Source organism: Puma concolor, chromosome B3 (genome assembly GCF_028749965.1).
Source record: "Puma concolor isolate L17-30 chromosome B3, mPumCon1.1.hap2, whole genome shotgun sequence".
NCBI classification, from domain to species: Eukaryota; Metazoa; Chordata; class Mammalia; order Carnivora; family Felidae; genus Puma; species Puma concolor.
Window position 1 is genome coordinate 110,338,135 of NC_141672.1, and position 20,392 is coordinate 110,358,526.

General features: G+C 45.1%; 1 protein-coding gene across 3 annotated transcripts in view; it reads left to right on the forward strand.

Annotated features, from left to right (window-relative positions):
- The first annotated feature begins 276 nt into the window (after positions 1–276).
- Positions 277–20,392, forward strand: part of MAP2K1 (mitogen-activated protein kinase kinase 1) — a 79,389-nt gene continuing 59,273 nt past the window's right edge. The window contains exon 1 of one of the 3 annotated variants that reach the window (XM_025919190.2): positions 277–820. In XM_025919190.2, coding sequence (XP_025774975.2) covers positions 741–820 — 80 coding nt within the window. In that variant the 5' untranslated portion in view covers positions 277–740. Of the gene's footprint in view, positions 821–12,160; positions 12,206–19,606; positions 19,696–20,392 lie in introns of those variants that run through there. The other 2 variants (XM_086710998.1, XM_086710999.1) reach the window with 2 other exon arrangements.

Genomic DNA, 20,392 nt, shown 5'->3' on the forward strand with positions numbered 1-20,392 from the left:
GCGCTCCAGTCGAGGAGACCGCCTCGAACAGGGCCTGGTGAAGCCCACCTGGCTGTTAGCTGCAGGAGCCGGGACCCACGACCCCCTTTCCCGGTGGTTCTACCTAAGTGCCGCGGGGCAGCAGAGGGCGCTGTGGAGTCAGAGCCGGACTCCGCCCCCAGGGCAGCGCGCCGCGCCCCCGTGACGTATTTCCGCGTCATCTGCCGCCGAGGCGTGCTTCCATTGGCTGTCGGCGCGGCAATAGGGGCGGAGCCGAGTGGGTGTGTGGGAAACGCAGCAGTCTGGGTGGAGGGGCGAGGCTTCCCCCTTCCCCGCCCCTCCTCCGCCCTCCATTCCCTCCCTGGGACGGCTGCGCGGAGCTGCGGGGAGGGGGCCGGCGGCGGCCGTACTTTCCAGACTGAAGCTGGAGCAGGGCTGTGGCGGTGTCTATCGAACCCTAGGGACCGGTTGACTGAGGAAAAGAGGGAGGGAATCCCGCGCTGCCGAGCTGCGCCGCCTGGGAAGCCCTTCGATTCCTTGCGCGCCAAGCCGAGCCCCGGGCGAGTGGGGCGGGGGTCCCCCGAGACCGCCAGCGGCCCCTCGGCGCTGAAGGGACCACGCGGGGCGCGCCCCCCGAAGGCTGCCCCCGGGCGCGTGGCCCCGACTTGGCCCTGCGCGGCGGGCGTGGGGCAGCTCAGAGGGAGGAAGCAAGAGAGGGGCCGCCCTCCCCTCGGAGTTAGAAGCGCCTTCCCGGGTCCAGAATGCCCAAGAAGAAGCCGACGCCCATCCAGCTGAACCCGGCCCCCGACGGCTCCGCGGTTAACGGGACCAGCTCGGCGGAGTAAGTCTGGGGTGGGCGGCGAGCGCCGGGCCTGGCTCCGGAGGCCCCTGCTGGGGTATAGGAGCCGAGTCGGGTGTGCGCGGCGCGCGGGGCTCAGCTCGGGTTCGTCACGTACGTCTCGGGCTGGCAGGGGCGCGGAACTCCTGGCTGCCGAGGTATCGGTGACTAAGCAGAGATTGTGCTCCTGACTCAGACCAGTCGGTGGACCCAAGGTGTCCCGATTTTCCTCCTCTGTCGATCCTTGCAGTCATCCTTGGTCCCTGGCCATTCACTTTCTCTGCTCCCCCCCCCCCCCCCCCCCAGATGAAAACTGCCTGCTCTTCCACCCCTCCCCGGCTGTTTTCCCCAGATCCTAGTCTGTACAGGGGAGAAGGGAGCAGATGTCCTGGAAAGAATTAAGCTCGCTTCTGTCTTTGAGGCCGGCTTAGGGTATGAAGTGTGGAGTTGGGACTGGTGAGCAGTGGCCTCACCTTTGTACGTGACACCTGTGGGCCTGGAGTGCCTCGTTGCGGCTGCTCGCTGGCTAGCAGGGGCGTGGGTACACCAATATCCCCGTGGCTTTCCCCTGGCCGACTTCAGGGGCTGCGGGTCCTTGGCCTTCTTCCTGGAAACTATTTTGTCTCCAAGGGTGCTGCTTTCTTCTTCTTCAACTGCTTCATTCATTCATTCATTCATTCATTCATTCAGAAATGCTCGGCACTAGTGTCTCTTCTAGCTTTCCGTACTTTACCATGAACCCTAAACTCCTGACCTGAGACAGGAACACTCAAAGCCAGGAAAACCATACACAAGGTGCTCCATCCTGCAGCTTCCAGTATGCTCGCAAGCCAGCGCTTTATCTCATTAAACAATGATGAGGTTGTGCCATTGGGTGTTTCTGAATTGCCACAACTCGTGTTGCGTCCTGAGTGAGGGACAAGACTGAGGGAGAGAGATCGGACTAGCTGGAGAATTAACCGGAAAATATTTGGTTCTTAATCTTTTATTTGCACACTGGAGATGCATGGAAGCTAGCTGATGAAATGGTGGAGTAGGCCTGAACCTTCTGCCCTTTGGTGATTTCTATAACCTTCCTTTCTCTCTTTAGATTTTAATAGCCTGGGGACCTTCTGGGTTCGTGGCTCTGTCCATCTCTTTCATGATCACCAGGCCAGTGGTGGACCTGTCATGTGAACTGAGCCAGGTTCCTCAGACATGCTCCCAGCAGACCCCCTTCAGTGCAGTACTGTAATGTTGGGGCTCCTGGGTGGCTTAGTCGGTTAAGCATCCTACTCTTGATTTTAGCTCAGGTCATGATCCCAGGGTCATGGGATGGAGCCCAGCCCTGGGCTCCGCACTGAGCATGGAGCCTGCTTAAGATATTCTGTTTCCCTCTCTCTCTCCCTGCCCCCGCCCCTCCCGCCTCCACGTATGCCCCTCCCCCGCTGGTGCTTTCTCAAAAAAAAAAAAAAACAAAAAAAAAAACCCTGAAGTGTCTATTTTGCATAATATTGACTTGTAGAGGTCACATTCTTTGTAGGCATTTATTCAGACTTACTGCACAGGATTTTATCCCCTTCAAACAAACTGAAAGTGCCCCAGCACAGGGCAGGGCAAGTTTTGACCACAGTGGCTGGTTGAATGTTGTGGCCTGACCATCCTGCTCCTATTTGATTTGGAGGTGGGTACTGAGTGGAAGTACCTGTTGTCATTCTGTTGTTAATTGTGACACCACAACTGTATTTTTGCCAAGCGGAGGAATCTCATTAAAAGAAAATACAAGGAGGAAAAGAATAAACTACTCTGGAGTTGGCGGCAGAAAAATTTGGTGGGACTGGGAGATTCTCAGCAGCGGTTAAGAGGTTGGACTCTGGAGTCAGGCTAAGGTTGAAGCCTTGGCCCTGTTATTCTGTGGTTTTGTGACCTGGGGCTGGTCTCTCGGTCTCCCGAAGGCTTAGTTTTAGTTTTCTCACCTGCAGAAAATGGAGCTAATTGATAGAACCCACCTATGGTCTTTGTGAAGATCCAGGGAGCTAATAATACATAGTAAACCTTCCATAAATGTTAGCTGCTGCTGGTGTCTTCCTTACTGGGTAATGTTGAGAAAGCTGAAGGAAACTAGAAGGTAATTTCCATTTGTGGTGGTGGGTATGTATGTTAAGGTGCCTTTGCTTCTGGATAAAGGACTCTCCCAGCGATCGCTTAGGTTTTTGTACCATCTGCATGTACCTCCATGACTCATTGCTGTGTTACAATAGGAGGCATCTCTGTGTAGGCTGCCTGAGACAAACAGGGACTGTTGCCCTACACTTCCTGGCACGAATGGGAGGAAAGCTGTACGCACCTTCAGCTTTCACCTTTAAGAGTATTTCTCAAGCAAAGCTGCTGTTCTCGTGATTTCTGTGATTAGACCGGGGCACAGTTCGGATCGTGGTCCTGTCCAGTGACATTAAGGATCTCTTGGTAACTGGCAAGGTTGCTTCTCCTCTGTGGTTGCTTGGCACTTTGGGCTTTACCTCTAACTTAGCACTTAAAGCATTCAGACAGAGCTGGGTTACATGGGACCTGAAGTTTATGCAAGTTGTGGGGGTCCTTGAAGAAAAAGAGGGCACAAATACCTCTTTTGCGAGTTTTGCAGAAATGTCTGAGCATATTGCAAGGGAGCTAAGTGTTAGCATGAAATAAATTGGAAATAAGATCATATTATTCCCGTTTAAAATGGTTTCCTGGTTCCATTGCAGTTAGAATGAAATCCAGACTCCTTTCGGGCTGTGAGACCAAGTGATTTGCCCACTGGGGCCCCCCACCCCCATCTCTTCGACCACATTTCCTGCCGCTCCTTTCTTCCATTCCGCTAGTCTTCTTTCACTTCCTCCTTGGGATGGTCTGTGTTCCCTCCAGGCCCTTGCACATGCTGCTCCCTTTGCCTAGAATGAATCATCTCTTCCTCTGCCCATGCTAGGAAGGAAGCAATCATCATCTCTGCCTCAGTGTCATTTCCTCAGAGGTGTTCACAGACCACCTAATCTCTAAAGGAGGTCACTTTCCCATATTCGCCAGATTTTTTTTTTTTTTTAAGACAGGGCACTTAAAAGAGTGTCTGTCTTTTTTCTCTTTTCTTTCTTCTTCTCCTTCTCCTCCTCCTTTTCCTTCTTTTTTTTTAAATTTTTTTATTTATTTATTTTTTTCAACGTCTATTTATTTTTGGGACAGAGAGAGACAGAGCACGAACGGGGGAGGGGCAGAGAGAGAGGGAGACACAGAATCGGAAACAGGCTCCAGGCTCTGAGCCATCAGCCCAGAGCCCGACGCGGGGCTCGAACTCCCGGACCGCGAGATCGTGACCTGGCTGAAGTCGGACGCTTAACCGACTGCGCCACCCAGGCGCCCCTCTCCTTTTTTTTTTTCAAGTAGCCTCCATGCCCAGTGTGGGCCTCGAACTCACACCGGACCTCGAGAATAAGAGTTGCATACTCCACTGACTGAGCCCGCTAGTGCCCATCACCTGATTTTTTTTTTTCTGTAAATGACATTTGTTCACTGTCTCTAACTTTTTTTTACTAGGATGTTTGAAAGATCTCTCTCTTCTGTACACCATAAACTGTAAGGTTAGGGCAGCATTTTTCTGATTCATTGCTCTGTAAGTAGCACATGGAATACGGTAGCTGGCACGTATGAAGTGCCAAAATGTTTGAGTAAATCAGTGGGTGACTTAAATTTCTAATATTTGTACAATGTATTTAGCAAACCTTTTTATACTTTTCCGTTTTTTCTTTTGTCTTCCCCTTTGCGGTCATTTCCCCCTCTCCATTTCCTTTTCTTTCACAGGCACCCACTCACCCACTCTCCGGTATTTAATGCATGGTCTTATAGTTCCATGTTTTGTTGGGTATGTGTACCTTTGGGAGGTAGATGGCGTTGTTTTGTGTGTTTCTGTGCGTAGAGTGCTGAATGTGACTGTGTTGTTATTCAGCCTTAAAAAAAGGAGATCCTACAATTTGTGACAACGTGGATGTACCTGGAAGATGTTATATTAAATGAAGTAAGCCGGGGCACCTGGGTGGCTCAGTCAGCTGGGCGTCCCACTTCGGCTCAGGTCATGATCTCACGGTTTGTGAGTTCGAGCCCCGCGTCTGGCTCTGTACTGTCAGCTCGGAGCCTGGAGCCTGCTTCGGATTCTGTGTCTCCCTCTCTCTTTGCCTCTCCCCAACTTATGCTCTGTCTCTCTGTGTCTCTCAAAAAATAAATAAATGTAAAAAAAAATTTTTTTAAATGAAATAAGCCAGACACAGAAAAAAAAATTACTGCATGATCTCACTTACGTGTGGGATCTAAAAAAAATAGAAGCAGAGCAGAGAGATCAGGGATGGGGAGGTGGGGGTGTTGGTCAGAGGGTACGACGTTGCAGTTAAGGGGCACCTGGGTGGCTGTCAGTTGAGCATCCGACTTGACTCTTGATTTGGGCTGGGGTCATGAGCCCAGGGTCTTGGGGTCTCATGTTAGAGATTGTCTCTGTCTTTCCTTGGCTTGTGTACTCACACTCTTTCTCTCTCTCTCTCAAAAAAAAAAAAAAAAGGGGGAAAAAGAAAAGTTGCAGTTAATGTAGTATGAATAAGTCTAAAGATGCAGTGTACAACATGGTGACTAAAGTTAATAATACTGTATTGAATACCGAAAATTTGCTAGGATAGTAGATTTCAAGTGCTGTCCTGCACACAAAAAATGGTAACTGTATAAGGAATATATTTGTTAATTAGCTTCACTGTAATCATCATTTGTCTATGTGTATCAAATCATCATGTTGTATACTCTAAGTATATTCAGATTTTATAAAAATTACTATTGTGCTGTAAATGTGCCTCAGTTGGGATAGATTAGGTTACGCTGAGCTAACACACAACCAAAAAATCTTACAGTTTAACACACTTGCAGGTCAGTGGGAGTCTCTGTTCACTGGCTTCCATTAGGGATCCAGGCTTATGGAGGCACCGTCTCTGAAATGCGCTCACATGAGAAGGGCATTTTGTAAACCACGTTGTCTCCTAAAGTTTTTGTCCAGAAGTGACACATGTCACTTCTTCCATTTCCTTGGCCAAAGCAAGTCACATGGCCACGCTGGCCTCCTCTGTTGATTCCTCTAGATTTAGACAACTTTGTTTCCAACCTCCGGCTGCATCAAACAGTGAGGTCACGACCATCCTTGTGCATGTCTCCGTTTGGACTCTTGTGAGAGTTTCCTGTGGAATGTACTCAGATATGGCATTGCTTGGGGTACGTTGGGTCTCCTTCCATGATGAGGCACATCCTTAATCTCTTTCTTTGTTTCTTAAAGAACACTTTTCATTCATGACGAGAACACTGAGCCCCGAGAAGAAATCGCAGCACAGGGCATTTCCCCCAAACCACATTTTCATGCAAACCTTGATTTCACACGAGTCCTTTGTACTTCCTGACTTTTTTTTATTTTTTATTTTTTAATTTTTTTAAATTTACATCCAAATTAGTTAGAATATAGTGCAACAGTGATTTCAGGAGTAGATTCCTTAGTGCCCCTCATTTATCCCATCCCCCCTCCCACAACCCTTCCCGTAACCCTCGGTTTGTTCTCCATATTTATGAGTCTCTTCTGTTTTGTCCCCCTCCCTGTTTTTATATTATTGTTTCCCTTCCCTTATGTTCATCTGTTTTGTCTCTCAAAGTCCTCATATGAGTGAAGTCATATGATTTTTGTCCCTCTCTGACTAACTTCATTTACATAATACCCTCCAATTCCATCCACGTAGTTGCAAATGGCAAGATTTCATTCTTTTTGATTGCCGAGTAATACTCCATTGTGTATATATACCACATCTTCTTTATCCATTCATCCATTGATGGACATTTGGGCTCTTTCCATACTTTGGCTATTGTGGATAGTGCTTCTATAAACATGGGGGTGCATGTGTCCCTTTGAAACAGCACACCTGTATCCCGTGGATAAATGCCTAGTAGTGCAGTTCTTGGCTCGTAGGGTAGTTCAATTTTAGTTTTTTGAGGAACCTCCATAGTGTTTTCCAGAGTGGCTGCACCAGCTTGCATTCCCAGTGACTTTTTTTTTTTTTAAGTCTATTTATTTATTTTGAGAGAGAGAGCGCGTGTGAGCACGTGTAGGGGAGGGGCAGAGAGAGAGGAGAGAATCCCAAGCAGGCTTAGCACAGAGCAAGATGAGGGACTCAAACTCACGAACCGAACTGTGGGATCATGACCTGAGCCGAAATCAAGAGATGGACTCTTAACTGACCAAGTCACCCCGGTGCTCCTGTACTTCCTGACTTTTAGTTTCCTTACCTGTCCAGTGGAGATGATAATGGCTTACAGAATCTTTACCTTAATGGCCTACAAAGGCCCCACCCAGTCAGGTCCTTGGCTTTCTTCCACTGCCCCCTCTACTCGTGCGCTCCAGCCCACTGTTCTCTGTGCTGTCCCACAGCGGGTTGGGCATAGTCTCAGGTCAGAGCTTTTGCATTTGCCATTCCATCTAACCTGGGATGCTCTTCTCCCCAAAACGTGCACTGGACGCTTCTTCTCATTTCCTTCAGATCTCTGTACAAATGCTTCTTCACAGAGGTCATCCGTGATCACTCTGTCTATAATACAGCACTCCCTGTCCTTCTCTACCCCTTTATGTTGCCCGGTTTTTCTTCAGAGCACTTACGACTAACATCACACTGTGTGTCAAGTGTTTTTGCGCTCCCCTGCCTCGCTAATACGTGAGCTTCACGAAGGCGGGGGCTTGGCTGTGTTCCTTGCTCAGTGAGGAGAATGTCGTCCGGTGTTCAGTAGCGACCTGGTGATGACACAGAGCATGCCTACCTCCCTTGAGGGAGTGTCGTGAAGGTTACACAAGGTCGCACATGTAATAGTGCTTTGAAGGCCGTGAGGTGCTGAGCAAACAGGAGGCTGCATTGCTTGGCCTTGGTGGCATCCACAGATTTTGGCCTTTGAACTGTTTCACCGTAACTCTAAAACACTCAGACGTACTTAATTATTACTTATTGTTGCATTCAGGGCATAACTCATGGCATCAGCACTTCTGCCAGGTTTGGAAGGGACACACGTCCGTTAGAATGTGAAGGCCCTTCAGGGTGGGGCGAAGACAGGCTGATGTGCTTTTCGGGGGTCTCTTAGGGCCTTTTCTGGGACTCATTTTGTAGTTGTGAACTTGGATGTGTCTACCGCTCTTAGGCCACAATAACTGATAACTGGTGCTGTCGTTTGAGAACTTCAGGTGAAGAGGAAGGCCAGCCAAAGCCTGTGTTCTTGGGAAGAATGCCCTCTGCTGTTGCAGCAGATACAGAAAGGGCAAAAAGATTCATAAAGATGACTTCACCCATGGCCAGGAGATATGTGGGGCCCTTGTTTGGTCATGAACATTTAGAATATTCTCCTTTCGGGGCACCTGGGTGGCTCAGTCAGTTAGACGTCTGACTTCGGCTCAGGTTGTGATCTCATGGTCTGTGGGTTCGAGCTCCGCGTTGGTTTCTGTGTCTACAGCTTGGAGCTTGCAGCCTGCTGCTTCAGATTCATGTCTCCCTCTCTCTCTATCCCTCTCCTGCTTGTACTCTGTCTCTCTCTCAAAAATAAGAAAACATTAAAAAAAATCTATTAAAAAAAAAGAATATTCTATTTTCACTTCTGCATCTTTGCGAGAAAGGCAGAGGATACTTTAGTAGAGTAGCTGTTGGCCTTGCCTTAACCCATTTAGTTTGATTTTTCTCTTTCCCAGTTTTACCTGTTGTGATCCACACTGACCCCTTTACTGGCCTCCCTTTGCTCCAGCATACTGCTTCCTACCTCTGTCTGTTCTTCCTCGCATGGTTTCCTTTGTCTGGAATGCCTTCCTCCGCTTTCCTACATGATTTTATTTTATTTTTTTTCTATGTGTCACCACGCTTTAGCTTCTGTGAGGGCAGGGACCGTGACTTTCTTGTGTACCGCTGTTTCCCTGGCATATAGCAGACTGTCTGGAATGAATGAATCCTGCCCATCTTTCAAGACCTGGCATAAATCTCATCTCCCATGTAGTGTTTTCTGAGTAACTCCATGCTACTTTAGGACTTGGCTTCGAGACTTAGTTATGTCACTTCTTAATTGTTGATCTCGGCCGTGTCATTTAACTTCCCTGAGCTTCCGTTTTCCTTATGAGTAAAGTGAGGATGATAATATAACAAACCTGTGAGGGAAGGAGAGCAGGTGAGCATCATTTGAAATAACGTATGTGAAAGCACTTCGCATGCTGTTTAAAGGGGAAGTGTTGTTAATGATGCCACTTTGATTTCTTCCTCCTCAAAAAGCTGTTCTCTTTTGCTCTTAATACCAGATTACAAATGTTGATAAATCATGTTGATTTGGACATTTTATATGCTGCCTGTCTTAAAATCTAAGCCAAACCACAGGGCACCTGGGTGGCCCAGTCGGTTGAACGTCCAACTTTGGCTCAGGTCATGATCTCGCAGTTTGTGGGTTCGAGTCCTGCATCGGGCCCTGTGCTGATGGCTCAGAGCCTAGAGCCTGCTCCGGATTCTGTGTCTCCCTCTCTCGCTGCCCCTCCCCCATTTGTGCTCTGTCTCTGTCTCTCAAATATAAACATTAAAAAATTTTTTTTTAAATCTGAGCCAAACCTGTATCTAATCAAGCCTGAGATCCAACTTCCTGTTTACAGTAAATGCAGGGACAGAGGAACAAGTTTAATGACACCAGGAGGAAACAATCAGACAAATCCAGGATGTGGAACATTCTCTATGACAACTGACCCAGTTTCTTTAGAAAGTCAGTGTCACAGGCAAAAGTCAGGGAGGAGGGGAGTGGTGTGGTTTTAGAATAACGGACTTAAGGGGACATGCTAACCAAATGTAATGCATGAACCTTGGGTGGATACTGATTCAAAAGTGAAATAGCTATAAAATGTATTCTTGGGACAATCTGGGAAATTTGAATAGAGAATTATTAATTTTTTAGATGTATTATGATTATGTAGGAGAAAGTTGTTATTCATAGGTGATGCATGAAACTTACTTGAAATGATTCAGGAAAGGGGTGCCTGAGTGGATCAGTCGGTTAAGCGTCTGATGTCAGCTCAGGTCATGATCTCACGATTCATGGGTTTGAGCCTTGCGTAGGGCTCTGGGTTGACAGCTCAGAGCCTGGAGCCTGCTTTGGACTCTGTATCTCTTTCTCTCTCTCTCTTTTTCTGCCCCTCCCTCACTTGTGCTCTCTGTCTCTCTCAAAAATAAATAAATAAATAAATAAACATTAAAAAAAAAAAAGGGTTCAGGAAAAAAAATACACATGCACACATAGTAGAGGAGGCAAATGAGGCAAAATGTTCTCAGTTGGTTAGTTGGTTAGTTTGTTAGTTTATGAGTTTCCCTTTTATTCTTTCTATCTTTCTGTATGTTTGGAAAAATTCCTAATAAATAATTTAAAAGTACCCAAAGAACAAAATTCATCCTGAGTCTTAATGCCCTTTTTAATGTTAATTCACGTTTTCTCTTTCCTCTTTTGTACTTCTGGTCTATATTGTGTAATAAACATCGCGTTAAATGCAATATCATTTTAAAACCATAATGTTTTCTTATTCACTAACTGTTTTTTCTATGTCTCTTTTCCCTCAACTTGATTAGGGACCATACCTTTTTAGACCCCTGGGTCTGTAACACTGGTGATACAGCAAATCATTGGTAGATTGGACAAAACCAAAATAATGTTTAAACAAAGAAATCAACAACAACAAAAAACCTTCTTGCTAGCTTTCCTTTGTATGTATGAGTTGGTAGTATTTCCACTGCCTCCCCAGGAAGCACAGGTTAAGCCGTGGTGAATGTTTCTGACACGTTGAGAAAACAAACCCAGGGAACCCACAGGCTGGGCAGAAAGTAAGGTTGAGCCTGAAAAGAAAGCTTAAGGTCCCAATTTTGTCTATGTTGTTTCCTTCCAGAAGCTGCTAGTTTTGGAACATCATGTTATTGTCTTACCACCTCTTGTGTCTTCACTTCATGTCCCGTGTCCTGGTTCTGTTACCTGAAATCCCAGGAGAGCCGTTCGTTTGGAGGCTCTTGTACCTGTTTGCTAAGTTAACTCCTCTGAGGATGAATGGTGTTTTGTTTTGAAATAGTAGGTGTTCGTTCTCTGGATCCTGGTGCAGGGCAGACTGTGGAAAATGTTGATCCTGCCTCGAATTTCTCATTGTAGCTCCCAGGGGCATCCTGCTTTGATGTCAGCAGGGGAGTCAGGTTAAGAAGAGGTTACACAGGGGTTAAGAAAAAGTGGACAAGGGTGGTGTGGCCTCTTCCCCCCACCAACCCTCCTTTTTTTTTGAATATTTGCCTGTTTTAGCAGAACTTTAAAAAATTTTTTGAATGTAAAAACACCTTTTGAAGAAGGGAACTACAGACATTAAGTTCTCTAGTGTAACTTTTTGGTTATTCGATTATTTACGTGGTTGTGATCAGTGGATGTGTCCTCTCCACCCCCCTCGGTTTTACACATAGACATAATTCTCCTGCTTGTCATTTTTTGGCCGAAGGGTAGAATTTGATTGGGTCTGGCTTTATAAATGATACTTTTATTGATTACTTAGGTGGCTTCCAGATTTTTATTAGGTACTGATGGTCTTGTGTTTTGAACCAATTTATTCTGCTTTTAGATTAATTTACACACCAAATCAGAGGTGACGAACCATGTTACCGCTGTTACGTGTTTAGAGAATATGTTCCAAAAAAAGATGCAACCAATTATATTTCAACTGTTTTCTTAAACCTCAGGAAGGTTTTTTTGTTGCTGTTGTTTTGTTAAATTTAGTGATTTTTTTGATAGTTTAATAGGCACTAAAGGGCTCCTTTGAAGGTCAGTCTGCTTTATTTTACATGCTAGTGGGGCCGTATTTTTGAAATGGGATTATTTTCTGTATTTCATCAATTCTATTTAAGCTATATTTATTGAATGCTTAATGTAACTCACTGTCCTTGAAGCTGTAGGTAGTTGAGTAAGATTGCCTTTGCCTCCAGGGATTCGAAAATCTCCAAGGAGGAGAGGGAGAGGTAGCAGGGGCCCAAGAGGAAGGACACAAATGGCTGCAGAGTAAGAAAAGTGCCCTGATGTACAAAGAAAGTACTGTCAGAGCTCACTGAGAAGAGGAAGATGGCACATCCAGTGGGGGAGATTAGGAGAGCCTTCACGGAAGAGATGACATTTGAGCTGGGTCTTGAAGGATGGCTAGGATTTCCATGGGAATGGAGGGGGGGGGCAGGGCATGGCAGGAAGAGCCGCTCCACATAAGTGGGAGAGCCTGGGATGCCTGGAGGAGCCGGCAAGGAGTTGAGCGTGCTGGGTGCATAGGCGCAGGTCGTGGGAGATGAAGCTGGAGAGGTAGGGGGGGCCGCCGCCTTGGTGGCACCAGCTAGACATTTTGAAAGGCTACATGCAAACTTTTCTTCTCTGGTGATTTCTTGATAGATTCATCTAAATAGTTATTATGTTGCTTTGTATTTTATTTGTTCATTCGTGTCTTCCATTAACCTCTGCACAGTTACTTGTCTTGTGGTTTGTTGGGGTCAGTGTGCTTTTTGTATTTTAAAGTTTTATCAGTTATGTGGCTACTACATTGTCCCACTGCGATGTTTTCCTTTTATGTTGCATTAAGAAAACATTTTTGTTTTTTTTTGTCTTTGGAAACATGTCTTTTGTATGGGATAACCTACTTTCTTTTAGTATTTGGACATATCTCGTCACAACCTCGCAGGAACATGTGGCTTCTTTTTCTTACAGCCTTTTTTCTCTTTTATATGGCTAATTCCGTCCCATCTGGGATTTATTAATGTGTTTGATGGGAGGAATGGGCCTAATTGTTGAGTTCCAGTATCTTACTAGAGTTTGTTAAATTTATCTACCTATCTGTCGTATTTTCCGGTTTACTTTTATTTGGTCTTTATGGTATTTCGGTGTATTTCTAAAATTTCCTTGTAACTCTTAACGTAGTTTTGATAGTCTTTTTTTTTTTTTTTTATTTGGTAGGGTTAATGGAAACTTAAGATTTTTTTAAAGACTTTTAAGTAATCTCTATGCCCAGTGTGTGGCTTGAACTCACAACCTTGAGATCAAGAGGCACATGCTCTACTGACTGAGCTAGCCAGGCATCCTTAATGAAAACTTGAGAAACTTTCATGGTGTACCTCTCCATTTATTAATGTCTCCTCTTTCTTCTATTGTGGTGTTAGTTCCTTCTGAATAATTCCGTTGTGTCCTGAGTTAATATTTCAAAGAGTTAACATTTTGTTGCCATTATGGTTGAACATTTTTAAATTTGTATTTGCCATCTTGACCATGGTTTGGGTTGTATGAATTGTTTATGTCCTGCGGCTTTGTTAAATTCAATTATATCTAGTAACTTAAAAAATTTTTTTTTACTGTTCATTCATTTTTTGAGAGAGTGTACGCAAGCAAGCAGAGGAGGGGCAGAGAGAGCGGGAGACACAGAATCTGAGACAGGCTCCAGGCTCTGAGCTGGAGTGAGCCAACACGGGACTTGAACTCACAGACTGTGAAATCATGACCTGAGCTGAATTCGGCTGCTTAAGTGACTGATCCACCTAGGTGCCCCCTATATCTAGTAACTTTTGGATTGAATACAAATGCATTTCTGGATTTACTAGTGTCATCTTCAAAACATAACTTATTTTTTCCTCCAAACACCTCTGTATTTTATATCCATCTTTCATCGCTCTCAAAAGCAGTTCTTATGTCCCAGGGGAATACCATTAACTATAATGACGCCTCCCAAGGACCTTCTGGGCAAGGAACATTTCTGCTCTTTCCAAGGAGCCATGAGAATAGGAAGCAGCTGCCTAGCTTTATAGAAGCAGAGCCTGTTGGGGTGGATGGGACCTTGCATATCCTCTAGCCTCCTCCCTGCATTTGGGAGATGAAACCAGACCCAGAGAGGAGAAGGAGCTTGCTGGGAGTTCACACAGCTGGAGTGGAGGAGGTGGTTTTCAGACTTAGATTTTCTTATGGTGTATATATTACATGTTTTCATTTGGGATACTTGGTTGGAAAATTTTCTAGGTTTATCCAACACCAAATTTTGGTAACTTTATCCAGTATCCTAAATAAATTTTTTTAAACTAATAATCTGCATTTTTTTTCAAGTAGTCTGAAGTTCTTGAACAGGCAACCCTCTATATCACCACTCTCTTAGGTGTTTGAGTGAAAAGGGAATAAGGAAATGAGGAGAGGAAAGGGTATTTTAGTCCAGGATCCTTAGTAGGAGGGCCTATTTTTAAGCTTCATAATGTCAGTTTTAAAAGCAGTGGTTTTCAAAATAACCACAGACAAAAGTCCCCTTGAAATGAATGCCTTTCTGGAATTGACCTATTTTGAGTTTAACTGTTACCACGAAAGGTTCAGTGTCTTTAATGCTCTTAAATGCATTTACTTTTCAGGCAAAGTTGAACAGTGAGTTGAGTGAACGATCTACATGGGTTCCAGATTCAGGTTAAGTATAGACGTATGGGAAGTTGGAAGAAGACTGGACTAGCTGGTTATATTGTACTTATAGGTTTGTCTGGATCCAGGTTAATTGTATTCCTTCATTGAGTTTTAACTTACATTTCCAGGTTAGTTTTAAAAAACTAGATCTTCACCGCATTTGAGAGTCCAAAGTTATTTGCCCCATTTGATTTCAGACTGTCCTTGAGTAAACAGTCCTTCAAGACTGTTGGGCCTGTCGGGGCAGGGGTGGGGTTGGGGGGAGGCGCTCAGAAGTTAGCAGGAATTCCAAGCTAACTGTAAACCTTTTGTCTAATGGCTTACTCAAATCCACAGTGAAATCCTACCGGAATGTCAGCCTGTATTTCAGCTTCTTCCCCCCCGCCCCCCCCAGCCCCCAACAGGAAGAAGACAGCAGCTTAACATTCCAGTAATTATTATTAATAGAAAATTTAGGGCCACCTGGGTGGCTCAGTTGATTAAGCACCTGATTCTCGATTTTGGCTCAGGTCATGATCTCGCGATTTAAGAGTTCGAACCCTGTGTTGGGCTCTGTGCTGAGTGCGGAGCCTGCTTGGGATTCTCTCTCGCCCTCTCCCTCTGTGCATCTTCCGCTTGTGCTCACTCTCTCTCAAAATAAATAAAGTTAAAAGAAGAAGAGAAGTTATCCTACTTCTCTTAGCCATTCATTTATGTCCACTGTGAGGCTTGGTCACTGGAGCTGTGGAAAGGTTCCATTTACCAGGGGATGGACCAGTGGAACACTTGGAACAGGCTTTTAACACATTGTATTAATTTTTAGAGACTGGGTGCCTGGCTGGCTCAGTCGGTAGAGCATGTGACTCTTGATCTCGAGGTTGTAGGCTCGAGTCCCACTTTGGGTGTAGAAATTACTTAAAATCTTAAATCTAGATAGGGACTGCAACAGTTTTTATTGTTTTATTGGAACATTCCTTCTAAAACATAGTCTCTTTTGCCTTGTTTTATTTTGGTAACTAAACTAATGCTGGGTTAGCCATAAGTGTAGCTTGTTGCATTTCTATTTCTGCATATTCTGAATCACTGAGCAATTACAAAATGAAAGGTTATCTGCAAGCATTTCCAAATAAAGAAGCCATAAAATATTAGGGGAAGTCAAGGGGAGAGTTCAGGAGGGAAGTACCAGAAACCACCAACAGGTGTTTGGGTGGCACTGGACAGAGTGTCAGCTTGGTATGCGATCATGGGGACGAGTTTTGTGAATTCCTGAATGCTCGTGTGAGGTGGAGGGGACACAGGGTAAGAGGAAGTCAGCAGTTCCGGAGGCACAGAGGACTTGGCTTCCTGGCTCGCCCACAGCTGAGGACCCGAATCAATTCCGGAGCAGGTTGCATTCTCGACAGATAGGGGCTGCATCTGTAGGAGCACGGCTGTTGATGCGTGGGGTAATAATTAAGTCCCGGCCCTTGATCAGGACGGGACAGATGAAGTCAGAAGACCTGTGAAATTGTATCCCTGAAGGACATGATAACTGGAAAAATAACTACCATTTATTGAGAGCCTCTCTGTTCTATTTACGTGCATTATCTTGAATTTGCACTAAAATTCTGCGAGAAAGATCCTGATATTCTGTTGTCCAAATAAGGAGAATGAAGTTCAGGGAAATGAAGTAATTTGCAGAAGGTTGCACAGCTAGAAAGTGGTGGGATTAAGTTTAGAACCCAGGTCTGGCCTCCTCTGACATCCATGTTTTTCCCACACAGCTGTTCAAAGATTATGTAAAATGCTAGAGGTCTATGAAAAAAATTTTTCTAAAGTAAGTTCTCTGCCCAACGTGGGGCTTGAACTCAAAACTCTGAGATCGAGTTGCATGCTCTACTGACTGAGGCAGCCAGGCGCCCATCTAGGGGCCTTTTTAGAGTTTCACTCTGCAGAACTGTAGCCACTAGCCACATATAACTATTTAAATTTCAATTTACCAAAATTCAATAAAGTTTAAAAATAAAAATTAGCTCCTAAGCTGCACAAGCCACACTTCAAGGGCCTGAGGCTGCATGTGACTAATGGCTGCTGTATTGAAGAGCACAGATGAAAACATTTCCATCATTGCAGAAAATTCTCTTAGTGCCTAGAGGTCATCCAATTTTACCCTTTTATTAATTTATTTTTGCCCCTTACTGTTTTTTTAATTTATTTTTTTTAATTTTTTTTAAAATTAAAAAAATTAAAAAAAACTATATATACATATTTTTAAATTTATTTTTGCCCCTTATTTTTCCCCTGTGAAGGAGAAAATGAGGGACAAAGGAAGGAAGTAACCTGTTCAGTGTCCTAGGTCTGGTTAATCCAGTCCTCTGGACTGGTTGCCTGGTGGCTTTCCCCTGGTCCACATTCTTCTTTGAAAACAATTAACGGGTGCCTGGCTGGCTCAGTGGGTTGAGCATCAGACTTTGGCTCAGGTCGTAATCTTGGGGTTCATGAGTTCGAGCCCTGCCTCTGGCCCGCTGCTGTCAGCGTGGAGCTGGCTTCAGATCCTCTGTCCCCCTCCCTTCCTCTCTCCTGCTCATGTTCTCTCTCAAAAATAAACGAACATGAAAAAAAACCCGAACAATAAACAGACTGGAAATGGGTGCCTGTTCTACCCTCCTAGCCTTGCCTGGCCTTGTAAACTAGATTCTTCTCCCAGAGTGCAGCCCTGTGTTGTCCCAAGTTCAAAGGGCATGTTCGGATTGGTTGCCCCTAGGAAAACGAGAGACCTTTGTTGGAAAGGAATTCCATGCTTGATGTATGAAACAGCACTTTGATTCCCCCTGGTTGGTTGTCTGCCTTCCTACCACTTTGTAATTGAACTTGCAGCTGCTAGCCATTTGTCTTCCAATCAAGGCCAACTTCAAAACAGTTCAAATGACAGAGGTATGTATACTTTGAATAGAAGCAGCTGTTTGTTATTTGCTGTTGATTCGAATGGCTTTTGTGTTAGGGTCAGATAGTTTAGATTATGACTCAAATTACAATAGGTTTCAAACTTCGGTGTTAAGATTCAAATGTATTAACGTTCATTTAACTGATATATATTATATACCTAATATATAGCAGCACTGAGCTGAGGGATGGATGAAATGGACTTGTGCTAAAAATTGACAAAGATGCCAACGTTATGGGTGAATCTAATACATTTTAAATTCTTGTCTGAATTTTATTATTGGCACTTGCCGCCCATGTATTAACCTATTTGGTCCTGCAATTCACTAAAAGCTCCAGTTTGGATCATTGCTTTGAAGTAAAGTGAAGAATCATGTGCAAATATCCTTTTAGTGGATGTTATTAAAGACATTTAAATTATACACTCCAGTGTCTAAATGACAGTCTAAAGTGCATGTGTGTGTGTTTGGAGGGTGGGCACGTGGGAGCAAAAAGGAGGCATTGTACTGGGGTAATATTTTTAGGAAGCCTAAATGTGATATTTGATTTCAGTATGACATAGTCATTGGTTTAGAAAGTTATCTTTTGGAAACAAATCAAAGTTTGGTTTTTTTCCCCTAAAGAAATGGAAAAGTCACATGCATGAGTATGGTCAGAGATTAAAAACAGAAGTTGAGGGGCGCCTGGGTGGCGCAGTCGGTTGAGCGTCCGACTTCAGCCAGGTCACGATCTCGCGGTCCGTGGGTTCGAGCCCCGCGTCGGGCTCTGGGCTGATGGCTCAGAGCCTGGAGTCTGTTTCCGATTCTGTGTCTCCCTCTCTCTCTGCCCCTCCCTCGTTCATGCTCTGTCTCTCTCTGTCCCAAAAATAAATAAACGTTGAAAAAAAAAAAAAAAGTTGAAATGATGGCAGCGTACCCAGAAAAGTGCCTGTCTTTTCTGAGAGTGCAAAGGTAGAGAGGACGTTAAAGATGGTGGAGACAGCTGGAAGGGGTCCCCGGGAGCCCTGATCTCTGGTCTTTCTTTAACTGCCTGAGGTGGTGTGGTGGTGGTGGTGTTGGGGGAGGGTGTGGGCAGAGCACCCAGTCAACTCCTTGTATTGTTTTATTGAGTTGGGTCTAATTTCCAAAAGGTTGGGAATGGGTTTATATGAGGGTTTTGGAGTCAACAGGCCCAGAGGCAGGGTGGTCTGAGGAGGACATACTGTTTCACTCTGGGAGTTTTGGATTCTAACAGTACAGCGAAGAGCCCAGCTTCCCAATCAGGTTTTAAGTAGTTGTTTCTGCCTCTACAAGTGTTTCATTTGAATCCAGAAATTAACCCTTCTTCCAGAGGGATCTGAAAGCCTGCAGGCTTCAGAATCCTCAGGCTGCAGTGCTTTTGAATAACTGCCTTGTGTAGAGGGAAAGTGTGAGATCTCAGCTCCTTCCCTGGTACAGCTGTTAACTCACCATGTGACCACCCTGTGCCTGCTTCTCTGCAAAGCGGGGTGGTGGTATTGCCTTCCTACCTTTCAGGGTTTATATAATGAGCTCCGTATAATCGTATAGGTTACCACTTGGGCACACTTGCAAACTCACGGTAGGTATTAAGTAGATGACATTTTATTATTGAAAGGAATCTGTTGCAATCTCCCTTTTGGCAGATAAAGAATCCAGGACTGCAAAGAAGGGTTAAAAGGTTGTCACACAGTAGGTTCTGCTGTGAATGTGACTTAAAAAAATTTTTTTTAGTGTTTATTTTAGAGAGAAAGAGAGAGACAGAGACAGTGTGTGAGTGGGGGAGGGGCAGAGACAGAGGGAGACACAGAATCCCAAATAGGCTCCAGGCTGTGAGCTATCAGCACAGAGCCGGACACAGGGCTCGAACTCACGAACTGCGAGTTCATGACCTGGGCCGAAGTTGGACACTTAATTGACTGAGTCACCCATGAGCCCCAAATGTGACTTTTGAGTAAGCATGGCCTGGAGAACATGTGATACGGGAGAAAGGTTTTGGAGCCGACATATGTGGATTTGAATCCTGACCCCGCCTGTTACTCCTTTGAATGATCTTGTGCAACTTCTTTCACATTCTTGAGTCTGTTTGCACATCTGTAAAATGGGCATAGTAACACCTACCCAGCAGAAAGGATTCATAGACACTCTGTGTGTAAACTGCTTCTTATGATTAACAAGACTCCTGATAAGGGCTAGGGCTAGATTCCCTGCCAGGGTGCCTTATTCTCTATCAGGTGAGAAGGAGAGAAAGTTCTCACCTCCCGAAACACTTCCCATAATGGGACTCTTCAGCTATTCTTTATCTAGGCAGATAGAATAGAGACAATGCTGGCATATTTGCAATTTGGGGGATGTGCAGGAAGTATTTTCAGTGAAACAGGAAGCTGCAGAAGGTGCGTAGGAAGCAACTGCCACTCAGTACATCCCAGTACAGACTCCTCCCAGCTTCTCCAAGGACCACCATCTATATGACAGGTACCACCCTGGAAGTTGGCTTTCTTCTCCCAAGAGTTTAAAGAGGATTTCCTGGACCGAATGTGCTCGTGTGTGTGTGTGTGTGTGTGTAGTAATAGGGAGGGGTAGGCCCTGACATAAAGGGAAGGTAACACTTTGTTCTTCAAGCCAGATGTTTGCGGGGGGGGGGGGGGGGGGCGGGGTTCTGCTCTAGGTGACGTTTGGGTTTCACTTTTTCATGGTTCATCCAGATGTCTTCCCCAATGGGTCCTGGCCTTTGCTCAGACTGTCTTCTGGGGATTCCCTTCTCTACCTTTCAATCCATGTTGGAATCCTAATCTTGTGTTAAAGCTCAATTTGCAGGTTGCCTTTTGTGTAAATCTATCACAGACCTGGCCTCCACCCCACTCTAGGCAGTGGTCGTCTTTCCACCTTCCAGGGCACTCTGCCTGGCCCATAATGCTTTGGTTGTTTGTGTAACTCTTGTCCAGTTGGACTGAAATTGGGGAAACCTGGGACTGGATCTTTTCATCTTTATCTCCAGCGCATAGCATATTCCTTAGCATCTGGTTTGGCGAAATTTTGCTGAATGACTAAGCCCTGACATGGCAGTAAAGGAAGAGGGCAGAAGATACACCTCTCCAAAGGTCAAGGCTCTGCTAATCCCTGCAGAGTCCGACTTTGACTTATTTTGATTATTTTCAGTTTAATATTTTGA